At 35.2% G+C, this 15,100-nt stretch overlaps 3 protein-coding genes across 3 annotated transcripts; 2 read left to right on the top strand and 1 right to left on the bottom strand.

Annotated features, from left to right (window-relative positions):
- The first annotated feature begins 2,219 nt into the window (after positions 1–2,219).
- Positions 2,220–3,508, top strand: LOC108812221 (24-methylenesterol C-methyltransferase 2). The gene has a single exon (XM_018584417.2). The coding sequence runs from the start codon at positions 2,325–2,327 to the stop codon at positions 3,393–3,395; it is 1,071 nt and encodes a 356-aa protein (XP_018439919.1). The 5' UTR covers positions 2,220–2,324; the 3' UTR covers positions 3,396–3,508.
- Positions 3,509–8,626: 5,118 nt separating this feature from the next.
- On the top strand, positions 8,627–9,917 carry LOC108811804 (24-methylenesterol C-methyltransferase 2). The gene has a single exon (XM_018583898.2). It carries the CDS (start codon positions 8,713–8,715, stop codon positions 9,781–9,783), a length of 1,071 nt encoding a protein of 356 aa, XP_018439400.1. The 5' UTR covers positions 8,627–8,712; the 3' UTR covers positions 9,784–9,917.
- A 3,130-nt stretch (positions 9,918–13,047) lies between these two features.
- Positions 13,048–14,271, bottom strand: LOC108857477 (uncharacterized protein At1g76070). Its single transcript, XM_018631468.2, has one exon. It carries the CDS (start codon positions 13,942–13,944, stop codon positions 13,159–13,161), a length of 786 nt encoding a protein of 261 aa, XP_018486970.1. The 5' UTR covers positions 13,945–14,271; the 3' UTR covers positions 13,048–13,158.
- Between the last annotated feature and the right edge of the window lie 829 nt (positions 14,272–15,100).

The raw sequence follows: 15,100 nt of genomic DNA, 5'->3' as shown, positions 1-15,100 counted from the left end.
TAATCTTATAATCCAACTTTAAAGTTCATTATTTTGTAATTTATGAAATTATGACGTTTCTACAAAATTTTAAAGAGAAAATGATGGATATAAAATAACTAAGATTAATTATTGTATTGTTTGAAAACATTGATAGTAGTATATAAAATATATTGTTTGAAAACATTGATAATAGTATAAAGAAATAAGTATATTGTTTGGAAACATATATAGTAGTATAAAGAAAGAAATATTAGTAATTTAATGTAAGTTTAACTATAAAGTATAAACGTGTATTTAATTAAAAAACTTACAAAATAAATGTTAGGTCCAACATAATGTTTCTGTTTTAATAAGATAGATGTATAAAACCAGATATAACGCATATGTAAACAGTAAACCAAATCATCTGCGACATGTATAAATCAAAACTAGCTAGTTAGAATAAGTATAATTCATCTACATTAATAGTTACAAATCCATTTCGTTTAGTATATAAACGACTAACAACTCCAAATATACCATGTAAAAACTGAGCACCTTCGTAGTCGGTTTATCTACAGGCATAGTCGGAACTATAGCTCAACTATATTTTGGAACCTAAAATCCAGAGATTAAACTCTTTATCAAAAACATAAAAAGCTAATTGTAACATGTTTCATTATGTAAAAACGTGTTCAGATCCATGATCTCAAATTAAAGTCCAGTCTTTAGTCCAAATGCTTTTTGGCCATATTAGCATTTCAGCTGTCTTATCCTATCACTAGTTTACGGTATGTAGAGTTCATTGACTAAACAGTGCATTGCATATAAGCAGAAAGCTAGTGACTGAGGATCAAAAGCTTATCACAATTTGAGTGATTGAGCCTTTGTAACTACATGCAAGAATCTTATTCTATTTAGCCCAAAAGGCAATTTTTATGAATACATTTTCATTATCCAAAAGACGAGCAATTAACCTAAGCGCACTGATAGTGTAGAGTGTAAAGCAGACGGATGTGGCATGTGGGCATCAAAGTGTGCGGGATAACAACATGAAATATTTGTTGATTGTTTGTTTTACTTTCCATTGGTCGAATTGGCCTACACAAAGTTTTCTTCTAGTAACAAAAATGTATCAGAACTTTTGGATTTTGGTAAAAGATTAGAATGGTGTTACAAAAAGAAGGTAAAGACTAGATTACTAATGCTAATAGTTTTAAAGTAACAATTTCACTAGTGCCAACTTTCAATTTAAACCGCAAGAGAAAAGGAAAGTTATTTGAGTGGGAAAGATAGTACAAAAAGGAGACAGTGCACAGACTTGAGAGAGAGAGAGATCTAAAGCCTAAAGGTTATAGAAGAGGAGAAAGAGCATCTTTTGAAGTAATGTGGTCTGATTAGAAGCCAAGAAAGAAACGACAACAACAAAAAGAAACAAGAGCAGATCAATGAATCGACTTTTGTAAACAATTCCAAAAGCCTTTTCATAAAAAAAGAAGCTTCCACGTGATTTCTCCTTCTCTGGTCGGTACTCCTCTCCCATGTCCATCACATCCTTGCTTTTTTTTGGTTGTTTTGTCAAAAAGAAATACTAGATCTTAGATCAGTTTAACTTTGTTGTTACTAATTTAATTTCCCAATTCTGATGAGTGATCATTCTTTGAACAAGTTTTCCAAAACAGTACATTTTATAGTTTCTTCAAGACGTCAAAGTGTCTTTGACATCACTTTGACGAATTTCTTGGACTAATGACTACGTTTTATTTGTTTACAAGTTGGATTGAAGTAACAAGTTTATCAGTGTGGGTAAAGGTGTTAGGTAACGAGAGTGGGACAATCTTATTTTTTCAACTATTGTGATAGGTTGAGGAGAGTAAACTTAGTGTACTCTTTCTTCTTCCACCACAAGTGATTCTTTCAAAGACGGCCATTGTTCAAATTTGGCGTTACACACCTCACGCTGGGGACCTTTCATTTTATTTTATTTCATTTTCCTTAGCAAGTTGTCTGTCTCATTAATTACATGGAATGATTTTTTGTTTCTTCAGATTAATAACGAAAACTGCTTGGAGAGTTCGCAATAAATTTCTTTTGACTATGCGTTTTATTTCTACTAAATATTTTCTTGGCCATAGAATGTGGATATACTTGTTCGAAAAAAAGGAAAAAAATCTTTAGATTTTTCAAGTAAAAAAGCCAAATCAGGCCTCTTCTCTTTAATTATTTTTAAATGCAAAATAAAGGGAGCCATTCACAAAAAAATATGTTCTCATCTATTTAGTACTTACTTGACTTCTGACCTCTGTCTACCAGTAATAACGAGACCGTCTCTGCCTCTCTCTCTCTCTCCCTTAAAAAAAATAATGGACAGTGTAGCACTTTTCTTCACCGGAGCTCTCGTAGCCGGCGGTATCTACTGGTTCCTCTGCGTACTCGGACCAGCTGAGCGTAAAGGCAAACGAGCGTTGGATCTATCCGGCGGCTCCATCTCCGCCGAGAAAGTTCAAGACAACTACAAACAGTACTGGTCTTTCTTCCGCCGTCCCAAAGAGATCGAAACCGCCGAGAAAGTCCCAGACTTCGTGGACACGTTCTACAACCTCGTCACCGACATCTACGAGTGGGGATGGGGACAGTCCTTCCACTTCTCCCCTTCCATCCGTGGCAAATCCCACCGTGACGCCACGCGCCTCCACGAAGAGATGGCCGTAGATCTGATCCAAGTTAAACCTGGCCAAAAGATCCTCGACGTCGGATGCGGCGTCGGAGGTCCGATGCGCGCGATTGCATCTCACTCGCGAGCCAACGTTGTCGGAATTACAATCAACGAGTATCAGGTTAAGAGAGCGCGTGACCACAACAGGAAAGCGGGACTCGACGCGCTCTGCGAGGTCGTGTGCGGCAACTTCCTCCAGATGCCGTTCGATGACAACACTTTCGACGGCGCGTACTCGATCGAAGCCACGTGTCACGCGCCAAAGCTCGAAGAAGTCTACGCGGAGATCTACAGAGTGTTGAAGCCCGGATCTCTCTACGTGTCGTACGAGTGGGTCACGACCGATAAGTTCAACGCGGAGGATGAGGAACACGTGGAGGTCATCCAAGGGATCGAGAGAGGAGACGCGCTTCCTGGGCTTAGGGCTTATTCCGACATAGCCGAGGCGGCGAAGAAGGTTGGGTTCGAAGTTGTCAAGGAGAAGGATCTGGCGGCTCCGCCGGCTGAGCCGTGGTGGACTAGGCTTAAGATGGGTCGGCTAGCTTACTGGAGGAACCACATTGTGGTCCAGGTTTTGTCTGCTGTCGGAGTTGCGCCTAAAGGAACCGTTGATGTTCACGAGATGTTGTTTAAGACCGCTGATTTCTTGTCCAGAGGAGGCGAAACTGAAATTTTCTCTCCGATGCATATGATTCTCTGCCGGAAACCTATTTCTTAATAGGAGAATCTGTCGATCTCAGTTTGTTTTTAATTTTTGTTTTTTTAGTGGCTTTTTAATCATGCTTGGTCAGTCCTATGTACTCTTTTTAGATTTAAAACCGTCTTTCTTAATTTGGTATTACTGTTAAGTTTTTCCTGAATAAGTGAATCTTGGAATCGAATTATCCGCCGGAAGCTTACCGCCGACAGACACCGTGGATTATAAGTAAGTAGTGTAGTAGAAGAACTGATTACTGTAAGAAGGAAGGGCACTTTAGTAAACTAATGTACTTTGTAGTTATGTGTGGACAGCGTGTGATAGTAGTTGATTAGTGTGAGTCAGTGTCTGATTTTTGTGTGTAAATTAGTTTATCTTGACTAAAAGAATAGAAGTGTGCGTGGCACGACAAGGAATCAAAATTAGCTTTTTAGGTTTTCAGTTTGTCGCAAAGGCATTAGAGTATTGGAACACTGGGAAGTAACTGGGAAGAGTGGAGATGCGCCTGGTCGGATGCTATGAAAATAATATTTTGAGTTGTCCATAGGTATCAAATTGTCTATATGTTTTGTTTTTTTTTCAAATAAAAAGAGAATTCCTGTGATTCTTTCTGAGTTATGGTTAGATCCAGGAAAATATATCTAACCAAAGACAATTTCCTTTTTGTTTTTTCTCGATTATGGCCAACACACTGCACTGATCTCGTGTGTCTGATTGATATTTTAAAATACAGAAATAGCTTTGTCGCGATCGTATTCCATTCCAGTTCCAGATCATGATGATTCACTTTGAAAAGGACATGAGGGATATATAATGTAGATATAGATCGTGGTGTCACTGTCTTATTATCTAACGGGTCTTTGTGGCAAGATCTCGATTCTCCAACTTAAGGAGAAGCGAGGCCCACCTTCGCTTCCAATATAAATATTTGGTCTCAAAGTGTTTTCCAATACGTTTTAAGTTTATATGTTGGTTGAAGTATTGGGAACAAACATTTATGTCTTGGGCTGATGGGCCACTTGTAATATTTTAGTTTGTTTTGTAATTTATTAAAGCCCTAGCCTTTTTGACAAACAAAATACTAACTACTATTGAAAATTAGTAATGACTTTATTATTGCCTCTTATTGCAAGAAACTTTGGCGCTAAGAAACGCTATGATCTCTACCTTTTAGTGTGGGATTAACGCTCTTTTGATCTTTTCAGACTCTCAGGTTCTCATAAACTTGGTGAATTCAAAAAAAAAGATACCTTCAGATCGCCATTCTTCTCAACGATATATACCTTCTCTCTTGGAGTTGCATTAATAAACATGATCCATAATATTTTGAAAATTTATATAGAATAATGAAAATTTATGTAATAACTAATTCATATTAATTGGTTAGTAATTTGTTTAGAATGTGAACACATTTATAATTTATATCTACAAAATTAAGTAAAAAGATAATTTGTATTTTATTTAATTTGGTATTTGAATTGAGAGATTTGATATTTGATGTTCAGTTATGTTGTTTATAATTATCTTCTTTTTGATCATTTGATCAAAATATAAACATAACAAAATATTATTTTTAAAATATATAAATTATTTTAATTTTTCTTTTGAAAATTATGTATCTATATATATAAACCTATGTATTTCGAAAATTATAGATATTTGTTTTTTATTTCTGTTGTTTATTGAAAATATAAAGTAAAGAACAAATAAAAATCTTTTATATATACAAAATCTATATATTTTATAAATATAACTTTGTATTATTTATATTGTTCTCTAAAAACGAAATTAAAATTAAAAAAAATTAGTAAAAAGTAAGAATTTTTAACTAGTAACAACAGTTGGACATATTTTCAATACCTTAAAGATATTGGTTTAAGTGATTTTTGTTAGAATTAACGTTGGAATGACACGTATGAAACTTATTTTTTTAGTTTATATCAATGCAGATTAAGTAAAATAGTATTAAATAATTTTGTATTTTTTCTTTATTTAGCATGTGATTTGTGAAATATGATATTAGATTAAGTAAAATAGTATTAAATATTATTAAAAACAAATATTAAATTATCTTATTTTAAAATGTTTTGGAAGTTATTTAAATATACACCAATATTTTCAAAATATATAGATATTTTTTTCTTGGGAAATCGCGTAAAAACCTTCAAAATAACACATAATAACAGTTTAAACCTTGGACTTATTTAACTAACATATTAAATCTTCGGTTGGTTTTTGTATCATAAAAAAAAAATCAATTTGGTTTACTTACTCATCAAGTCAAAACTATGACCTGTTTCATGTCAGTTTTTAACTTCTTTTTATTTAATTAGGAAAACAATTAACAATAAATAAAAACAAGAAACATAAATACAACTTTTGAAATTACAGAAAAATTAAAAAAAAATCAAAAATCGAATTTAATGCAAATAAAAATATTTTTAAAAAAATTAAAATTTTAAATTATTTTAAAAATATATATTGTTAAGAGAGAATAATATAAAACTCTAAAATATTCTACGAAAATATAATTTCAGAGTAACATTTTTGGTCATATTATTAATGACATTTAAGAGTAACCTTTTTGAACTTTTTATGTATCATCAAGCCAAAATTAAATATAATTAAAAATTAGAAAAATTCAAAAGTCTAATTTCTTTCAAAAATCAAAATATTATCTTCAAATTTTATTTTTGGAAAAAATTATTATGGAAAATAATTTTTTTTTATCTAAAAATAAATCATGTCAAGCGCTAAAATTTTATCTAAAATAAATAATTCAAAAGTCTAATTTTTTCTTTTAGGTTTTAAATAATTTATTTTTTTTTTGTAAAAAGGCTTGGAATAATTTAATTTGATATGCTTGAAATGATATATATATATATTCGAAAGCTGGTTCTGACTTCTGACATATGGATATTAATGGTTTTAGACACTATTCACATTAGAAATATGACCAAAAAAGTCACTGTTAGTGATGATTTGACGAAAGATGTTCTTGTTAATGGTGATAATGTTTGAAATTATATATATTTGGTGTGAATCTTTCAGAGTTTATATGATTTTTTGAAAATATTATTTTTGATACAAAAATTGCATTTAAAAGAATTAAAATTTAAGAAATTTAATTTTATTGAATTCGATTTTTGATTTTTTCTGTATATTTACAATTTTTATTTATGTTTATTTATCATTGGTTGTGTTTATTAATTAAATACTTTTTTAAAAAAATGACATGCCATCTTCTTTACTGGTAAACATGTCACAAATAAACTAAACTGAAAGTTTTCTTTTATGATACAAAAACTAATTTGAAAATTGAATATGCCTATTAGCTAGTGTCATTGTGAAGGTTTTTATGCTAGTTTTCCTTTTATTTTTTTTTATTTATGTTGTTTAAAGAAAATATAAAATACACAACATTTTATATATGCAAACTCTATATAATATTTCCTTTTCATTATTTATATGGTTCTCTAAAAAGGAAATTAAATTGAAAAAATTTACATGTTGTTGAAAGTAGATAACTTTATTTATTTATTTATTTATGACAATTGGATAGATATTTTGTATTCACGTAATTAGCTTTTGTGAAAATTGTGACAAGTAGGGAATTGATTTTTCAAACAATATTAAAGATATAGAAATGACTATAAAATTCTACAACAATAAATTTTTCAAACGTGGATCCCATAGGGTGGATGAGGTAATGTAGTCATACGTGAATCTTCATAAGGTATGTAGAATTATCGGCTATAGAATCATTTGTAATATTTTTCATAGTTTGTAATATCATAATTATAAAGCGTTAAAAAAAATGTTTTTGTTTTAACAAGAGAGATTATTTATTTCCATCAAAAGGTCGAGCAATAAACATAAGCACACTGATAGTATAAACAGAGTAATTAATCCCATTCCACTTTTAGAAGCTCAAAATCAGCAGATTAGATCCATGATCGCCTTTTACTTGTTAATATACTTCTAAAACACAAACACTTGATATTTTTTTCATATTTCCAACTACCCATTAGCATGCGAGCATCAAAGTGTCCAGGATAACACAACATGAAGTATTTGTTCATCTTGTGCAAGTTTGTGTTACTTCCCATTCCCATTGGTCAAATTTGCCTAGACAATGTATCTGAACTTTTGAATTTTGGTAAGAAATAAAATACTAATGCTAACAGTACTAAAGTAACAATTTCACTAGTGCCAACTTTCAATTTAAACTGCAAGAGAGATAAAAAAGATACAAAAGTGAGACAGGCCACACTGCACAGACTTGAGAGAGATCTAAAAGGTTATAGAAGAGGAGAAAGAGCATCTTTTGAAGTAATGTGGTCTGATTAGAAGCCAAGAAAGAAACGACAACAACAAAAAGAAAATAAGAGCAGATCAATGAATCGACTTTTGTAAACAATTCGAAAAGCCTTTTCATTAAAAAAAGAAGCTTCCACGTGATTTTTCCTTCTCTGGTCGGTACTTCTGAGTTCTCTCCCATGTCCATCATTTCTTTGCTTTTTCGTTTTTTGTTCTTTTGTCAAAATAAATTGATTTTAATGAGTTTTACTTTCTTATTCACCATTTTAATTTCCCAATTCTGATGAGTGATTATTCGATTGAACAAGTTTTCTAAACAGTACATTTCAGAGTTTCTCCAGAGGTTAAGAGTCTTTCATTGACATCACTTTGATGAATTTTCTTGGACCAGTAGCTACGTTTTATTTGTTTACAAGTAACCAAGTTTATCAGTGTGGTAAATGCATAGGTGTTCCGGTAATAAGAGTGAGACAATCTTATTTTTTTTTTCAGTTATTGTGATGTATGAGAGTAAACTGTAGTGTACTCTTTCTGCTTCCACCACCTGTGATTCTTTCAAAGACGGCCATTGTTCAAATTTGGCACCTCAGGATGGGGACCTTTCATTTTACTTATTTTATTTCATTTTAACAAGATGTCTGTTTCATTAATTACATGGAATTATTTTTTTGTTTCTGTAGATTAATAACGAAAACTGCTTGGAGTGGACAGTTCGCAATAGATTTCTTTTGACTAAGCGTTTTTTTTCTTCTAGATATTTTGCCTGGCCATATAATGTGGATATCCTTCTTCAAAATAAAAAGGAAAAAAATCTTTAGATTTTTAAAGTCAAAAGGCCAAATCAGGACTCTTTTCATTAATTATTTTAAATGCAAAATTAAGGGAGTCCATTCACAAAAAATATGTTCTCATCTATTTATTACTTACTTGACTTCTGACTTCTCTCAACCAGTAATAAAGAGACCGCCTCTCCCTCTCCCTCTCCCTCTCTCTCTCTCTCTCTCTCTAAGAAAAAATAATGGACAACGTAGCACTCTTCTTCACCGGTGCTCTCGTAGTCGGCGGTATCTACTGGTTCCTATGTGTGCTTGGACCAGCCGAGCGCAAAGGCAAACGAGCCTTGGATCTATCCGGCGGCACCATCTCCGCCGAGAAAGTTCAAGACAACTACAAACAGTACTGGTCTTTCTTCCGCCGTCCCAAAGAGATCGAAACCGCCGAGAAAGTCCCAGACTTCGTGGACACGTTCTACAACCTCGTCACCGACATCTACGAGTGGGGATGGGGACAGTCCTTCCACTTCTCCCCTTCCATCCGTGGCAAATCCCACCGCGACGCCACGCGCCTCCACGAAGAGATGGCCGTAGATCTGATCCAAGTTAAACAGGGTCAGAAGATCCTCGACGTCGGATGCGGCGTCGGTGGTCCGATGCGCGCGATTGCATCTCACTCGCGAGCCAACGTCGTGGGGATCACGATCAACGAGTACCAGGTGAAGAGAGCGCGTGACCACAACAGGAAAGCGGGACTCGACGCGCTCTGCGAGGTCGTGTGCGGCAACTTCCTCCAGATGCCGTTCGATGATAACACCTTCGACGGCGCGTACTCGATCGAAGCGACTTGTCACGCGCCGAAGCTCGAAGAAGTCTACGCGGAGATCTACAGGGTGTTGAAGCCCGGATCTCTATACGTGTCGTACGAGTGGGTCACGACGGATAAGTTCGACGCGGAGAATGAGGAACACGTGGAGGTCATCCAAGGGATCGAGAGAGGAGACGCGCTTCCTGGGCTTAGGGCTTATTCCGACATAGCCGAGGCGGCGAAGAAGGTTGGATTCGAAGTTGTCAAGGAGAAGGATCTGGCGGCTCCGCCGGCTGAGCCGTGGTGGACTAGGCTTAAGATGGGTCGGCTAGCTTACTGGAGGAACCACATTGTGGTCCAGGTTTTGTCTGCTGTCGGAGTTGCGCCTAAAGGAACCGTTGATGTTCACGAGATGTTGTTTAAGACCGCTGATTTCTTGTCCAGAGGAGGCGAAACTGAAATTTTCTCTCCGATGCATATGATTCTCTGCCGGAAACCTATTTCTTGAAATAGAATCGTCTCCCGATCTCAGTTTGTTTTTAATTTTTTCTTTTTAATGGATTTTTAATCATGCTTGATCTGTCAATGTACTCTTTTAGATTTTTAAAACCGTGTTTAATCTTAATTTGGTATTACTGTTTAGTTTTTCCTGAATAAGTGAATCTTGAAATCGAGTTATCCGCCAGGAGCTTAGCGCCGACGAGACACCGTGGTGTAGTAGAACTGATTACTGTAAGAAGAAGGGTACTTTAGTAATCTAATGTACTTTGTAGTTATGTGTGGACAGCGTGTGACAGTAGTTGTGTGTGTTTTTATTTGACCACTTTGTAGTTATGTGTGGACAGCGTGTGATAGTAGTTGATTAGTGTGAGTCAGTGTCTGGTTTATGTGTGTAAATTAATTTATCTTTGATTAAAGAATAGAAGTGTGCGTGGCGCGACAAGGAATCAAAATTAGCTTTTTAGGTTTTCAGTTTGTCGCAAAGGCATTAGTGTTGGGGAAGTAACTGGAAAGAGTGGAGATGCGCGTGGTCGGATGCTATGAAAATTATGTTTGGGTTGTCGATACGTATTTCTAAATTGACTATACGTTTTGATGTTTTCTTAATTAAAAAAAAAAAGAGAATTCACGTGATTTTTTCTGAGTTATGGTTAGATCCAGAATAAATATATCTAACAAAAGACATTTCCCTTTTGTTTTTGCTCGCTTTTAGCCAGCTCACTGCACTGATCTCGTGTTTCTGAATTATTATCTTTTTTCTATACAGAAACAGCTTTGTCGCGATCATATTCCAGTTCCAGATCGTGATGATTCACGTCGAAAAGGACATGATGGATATGTAATGTAGATATAGATCGTGGTGTCACTATCTTCTTATCTAACGGGTCTTTGTAGCAAGATCTCGAGTCTCCAACTTAAGGAGAAGCGAGGCCCACCTTCGCTTCCAATTTAATTATTTGGTCTCAGAGTGTTTTCGCATACGTTTAAGTTTATATGTTTGATTTAAGAATTGGGAACAAACATTAGGGTCTTGGGCTGATGGGCTACTTGTAATATGTAGTTTTTTTTGAAATTTATTAAAGCCTAAGCCTTTTCAGTTTTGACAAACAAAATACGTACTACCATTGAAAATACATCAGTACTTTGAGCTACGACTAGAGATGTCAAATTGGACATCAGGTCCATGGTTCACCCATGTCCAAACCCATTTGAACTAAACCAAATTAGACCAACAAATAAAGATGTCCAATTGGATTTAACCAATTAGACCCAAATCCAATCGGCTTAATCCAAATGGACATGGGCGGCCAAAAGATAAAAATCATAAGATTTTTATTTTGAGGAAAAAATCGAGTTTTTTTCCAAAATCGTAAATCAAGTTTTCCCGGCAGAACCGTAAACTGAGATTTCCAGCCAAAACTGTAAAATAAAGATTTCTCGCCAAAATCCTAAAATTGTGTTTTCGAGTTTTCTGGCCAAAACCGTAAAATCAAGTTTTTCCGCCAAAACTGTAAAATCGAGATTTCCCGCCAAAACCGTAAAATCGAATTTTTCTGCCAAAACCATAAATCGAGTTTTCCCGCCAAAACCGTAAAATCGAGTTTTCCCGCCAAAACTGTAAAATCGAGATTTTCCGCCAAAACCGTAAATCGAATTTTCCTGCCAAAACCATAAATCGAGTTTTTCCGTCAAAACCGTAAAATCGAGATTTTTCGCCAAAACCGTAAAATCGAGATTTCTCGCCAAAACCATAAAATCATGTTTTCTCGCAAAAATCGTAGATATGCTTTTGAATTTTACAAAACATAATGGAATTATGTAAAAAATGATTTTTTTTTATTTTAACACTGATTTTTTAATTGGGCCATACGGAAAGCCCATTTGGAAAGGGCCAATTTGGTTTGGACAATTTGGTTTGATACAATTTGGGCTTAAAAATAATAATGTCCATTTGGACTGGTGTGTCCATTTGGACAGCCCAAATAGACCTGGACAGCCCAATTAACACCTCTAGCTACGACTTGCTTGAATAATTTTGGCTTTTGGAAGTGTTTTTAGCGTGATTCACCTGTTTTAGTTAAGGTAGTAAGCAAAACCATTTGACTGGGCAAGGCTTCAAGTGTATACGGATGAATTACGAGAGACAGTTAGAAGATTCCTTATGCCAATCTTGTAGCAAAAAAAAGAACATTTATGTTTACCCAATTCTTGATAGTAGTTGTGCAATGACTAGGATGGAGAGTTTTATTTCCTGGCATAGTAGTTGTGCAATGACTGGGATGGAGAGTTTTATTCCCTGGCTTCTTCGTTGTGTTGTTCTCCTCCTCGTAGTTCTCTTAGAGCATCTTCATCAGTGAACCCCAAACAACTTTAATTTTTTTTCTTTTTTTTACTTTTTTCGTTTTTTTTCTATAAAAAAAATGACCATTAGAGGGCCGCCACGTGGCGAACTCGTGACGACCCGGGTTCATCTCGACGACCTCCAACCAACCGAATTCGTCACTATTCATTATTTTAATAATTTTTTTTTTTGGAAACGTGTGAACTCCCCATGAACCTTTGATGGGGGTGCTCTAAGAGAACATTTATGTTAGAAGATTCCTTATGCCAATCTTGTAGCAAAAAAAAAACATTTATGTTTACCCAATTCTTGATAGTAGTTGTGCAATGACTAGGATGGAGAGTTTTATTTCCTGGCATAGTAGTTGTGCAATGACTGGGATGGAGAGTTTTATTCCCTGGCTTCTTCGTTGTGTTGTTCTCCTCCTCGTAGTTCTCTTAGAGCATCCTCATCAGTGAATCCCAAGGGGGTTCACAACTTTAAACTTTTTTTTTTTTTTACTTTTTTCGTTTTTTTCTAAAAAAAAAAACCGACCATTAGAGGGCCGTCACGTGGCGAACTTGTGACGACCCGGGTTCATCTCGACGACCTCCAACCAACCGAGTTCGTCACTATTCATTATTTTAATAGTTTTTTTTTTTTTTGGGAAACATGTGAACTCTCCCATGAACCTTTGATGGAGATGCTCTTACTTGCCTCAGTCTCTCCGAAAATGAGCTGTGAATTCATAAGAGAAGATTTTGATCCCATAATCGCTATGGACATTGACAAGGTTCGTTTTGTTTTGTGTGTGTGACCGGGTGCTCGAATATATCATATGATCCTGTCCAAACTATTACTAGAATATATGATATATCCGAATAGTAAAACTATATTTAGTGAAAAACTATGTTTCACTTCTAAGCTCAGACCGAAAAAAATACGTTTCGATTTATTCACAAGTATAAGTATTCACAAATCCAGACCTACTACGCAGAAACGAGATTCCGAGACACAAAAAAAACAACTATACATAGAATAGTAGTAATGAATACAAAAAAATTAATAAGTAGGTTTAAGTTGAAGTGGTTTTGGTCGATCAATGGTTCTTCTTCTCTCCCACAGATTAACTTCACTCTTCTGTCTTGGACGCAAACTCAAACCCTCTCTCTGAGTCAGAGGCATGCTTACAGTCGCAGAGAATGGAATCATCGTCTCTTCGCCATCGGGAGTGTAATGTTCATGTCGAGATTCTTCTGCTTGACGTTTCATCTCCACCCTCCAATCAAACCCTCCAAGAGCCTCCCTGCTTGTCGCGAACTTCTTCATTTGACCCAACGAAGGCGCCGCAGCCGCTTCCACCGCCACGACGGGATGTTCTATGACGGCGGTAGAGGCCGCGGAGCCGGATTTTCTCGACGGGTTCCTTCTCGTTGAGAAGAGACGTTTTAGTTTCGACCAGCCTCCTTTGCCTTGTTCCTCTTTAACAAGAGAAGACGACGCCGGTTCGAGGTTCTTAGGTGCTCTGTTATTCGTCCCCGGACATTTCGACTTGGCGAGTTTGATCTGACCGATGCAGGAGACTTTAGGCGAAGTGGGTTCAGCGACAACAACGCCGCCGCTGCTCTTGGTTCTTCTCCTAGCTCTAGCCGACGTTGGAAGCAACGGTGTCATCGGACTGGAGAAGAAGTATCCTCTGTTCGCCGTAGAAATCGTACGGTGGTGACGGAAATCTCTTACCGGACTAAACGGCGCCGCGTTGTGACCAATTGATAACGCTTTTTGTAGCATCTTCGAGAGTTTCTTGGAGTTGTTGTTGTTGTTGTTGTAGTCGGATGCCTTTTCCATTTATTCACAAAGTATTACAAATGCGAGATACAGAGGTTGTTTTGGTTTTATATGTTCTCTTGTGTCTGAAATTTCTCAGAAAATGAAAATCGGAGGAAACTGTCAGCGTTGATGACGTCATTTGGGGGGTTTTGGTCAAAGCTGAGCTAAACCGGAGAAGACCTTAACTGTCATTATACAGTGTTGACGCAAAACCGGAGGTCATCTATGGCTTTTAGTCTTACACGACCGACTTTGAACCGGTTTACAAAATTAAATGCTGAAGTTTATGTTTGGTTCACCGTTTTCTTGTTTAAGTTCTCTTCTTCTTTCTAGAATTAGTTTTAATGGTTTATTTGACTTTCGTAGGATTTTTAGTATTAATCCCACATGTATTGTACATTAGATTTAGAGGATAATAAGAAGCCACATGATGTTCATGCTTAAATTTTGTATGTAGATTAATTAAAAGAAAAATAGTTAGTACATGAACTGAACAGCTAAGTTAACCGATAAATTATTAAGATTGAAAGCAACGTGCAAAGTGAACACTTGTCGTTTTGGCTTTTGGTCAATAAAAGACAAATGATGTTATACATAGGTCACATAATAATACATAAGGGCACCTCCAACCCTACTCCATTTTCTACTCTAAACATCATTTTGGAGTAAAATTATCTTCAACCCCACTCTATTTTCAACTCTAAAATAGAGTAATGGCTAGGGTTACTCCATTTATGGAGTAATCTTACACATTACTCCATTTTGGAGTTGAACTTTTTTTATTTATGAAATTGTCCTTTAAACTTTTAATCTTTTTATTTCTTACTTAAACAATATTTTAAAATAATAAAATAACATAAAAACAAGATATTTTAATATTTTAATAATTTAATACAAAATGCATAACATAATTAAAAAACATAAATAATATAAAATAAAAATAACATAAAATAAGTGATTTAATAATCTTGCAAATCGAAGTTGTAAGAGAAACTCCACTTCCAGAGGTCGAAACTGCAGAAGATGAAAATGTCTGATTTCAAAAAAAAATTGCTCGATTTAGGAATATCAAAAAAAGAAGCTCATTTTTCATTACGAAATGCATTAGTTGATCATTTGTGGGAAAAATATTCTAATGCTCATTATTGAACCAATTTATATATTATGTTTTATT

Source organism: Raphanus sativus, chromosome 1 (assembly GCF_000801105.2).
Source record: "Raphanus sativus cultivar WK10039 chromosome 1, ASM80110v3, whole genome shotgun sequence".
NCBI classification, from domain to species: domain Eukaryota; kingdom Viridiplantae; phylum Streptophyta; class Magnoliopsida; order Brassicales; family Brassicaceae; genus Raphanus; species Raphanus sativus.
The sequence above is the reverse complement of the archived record's forward strand: the minus strand, read 5'-3'. Positions and strand labels throughout refer to the sequence as shown.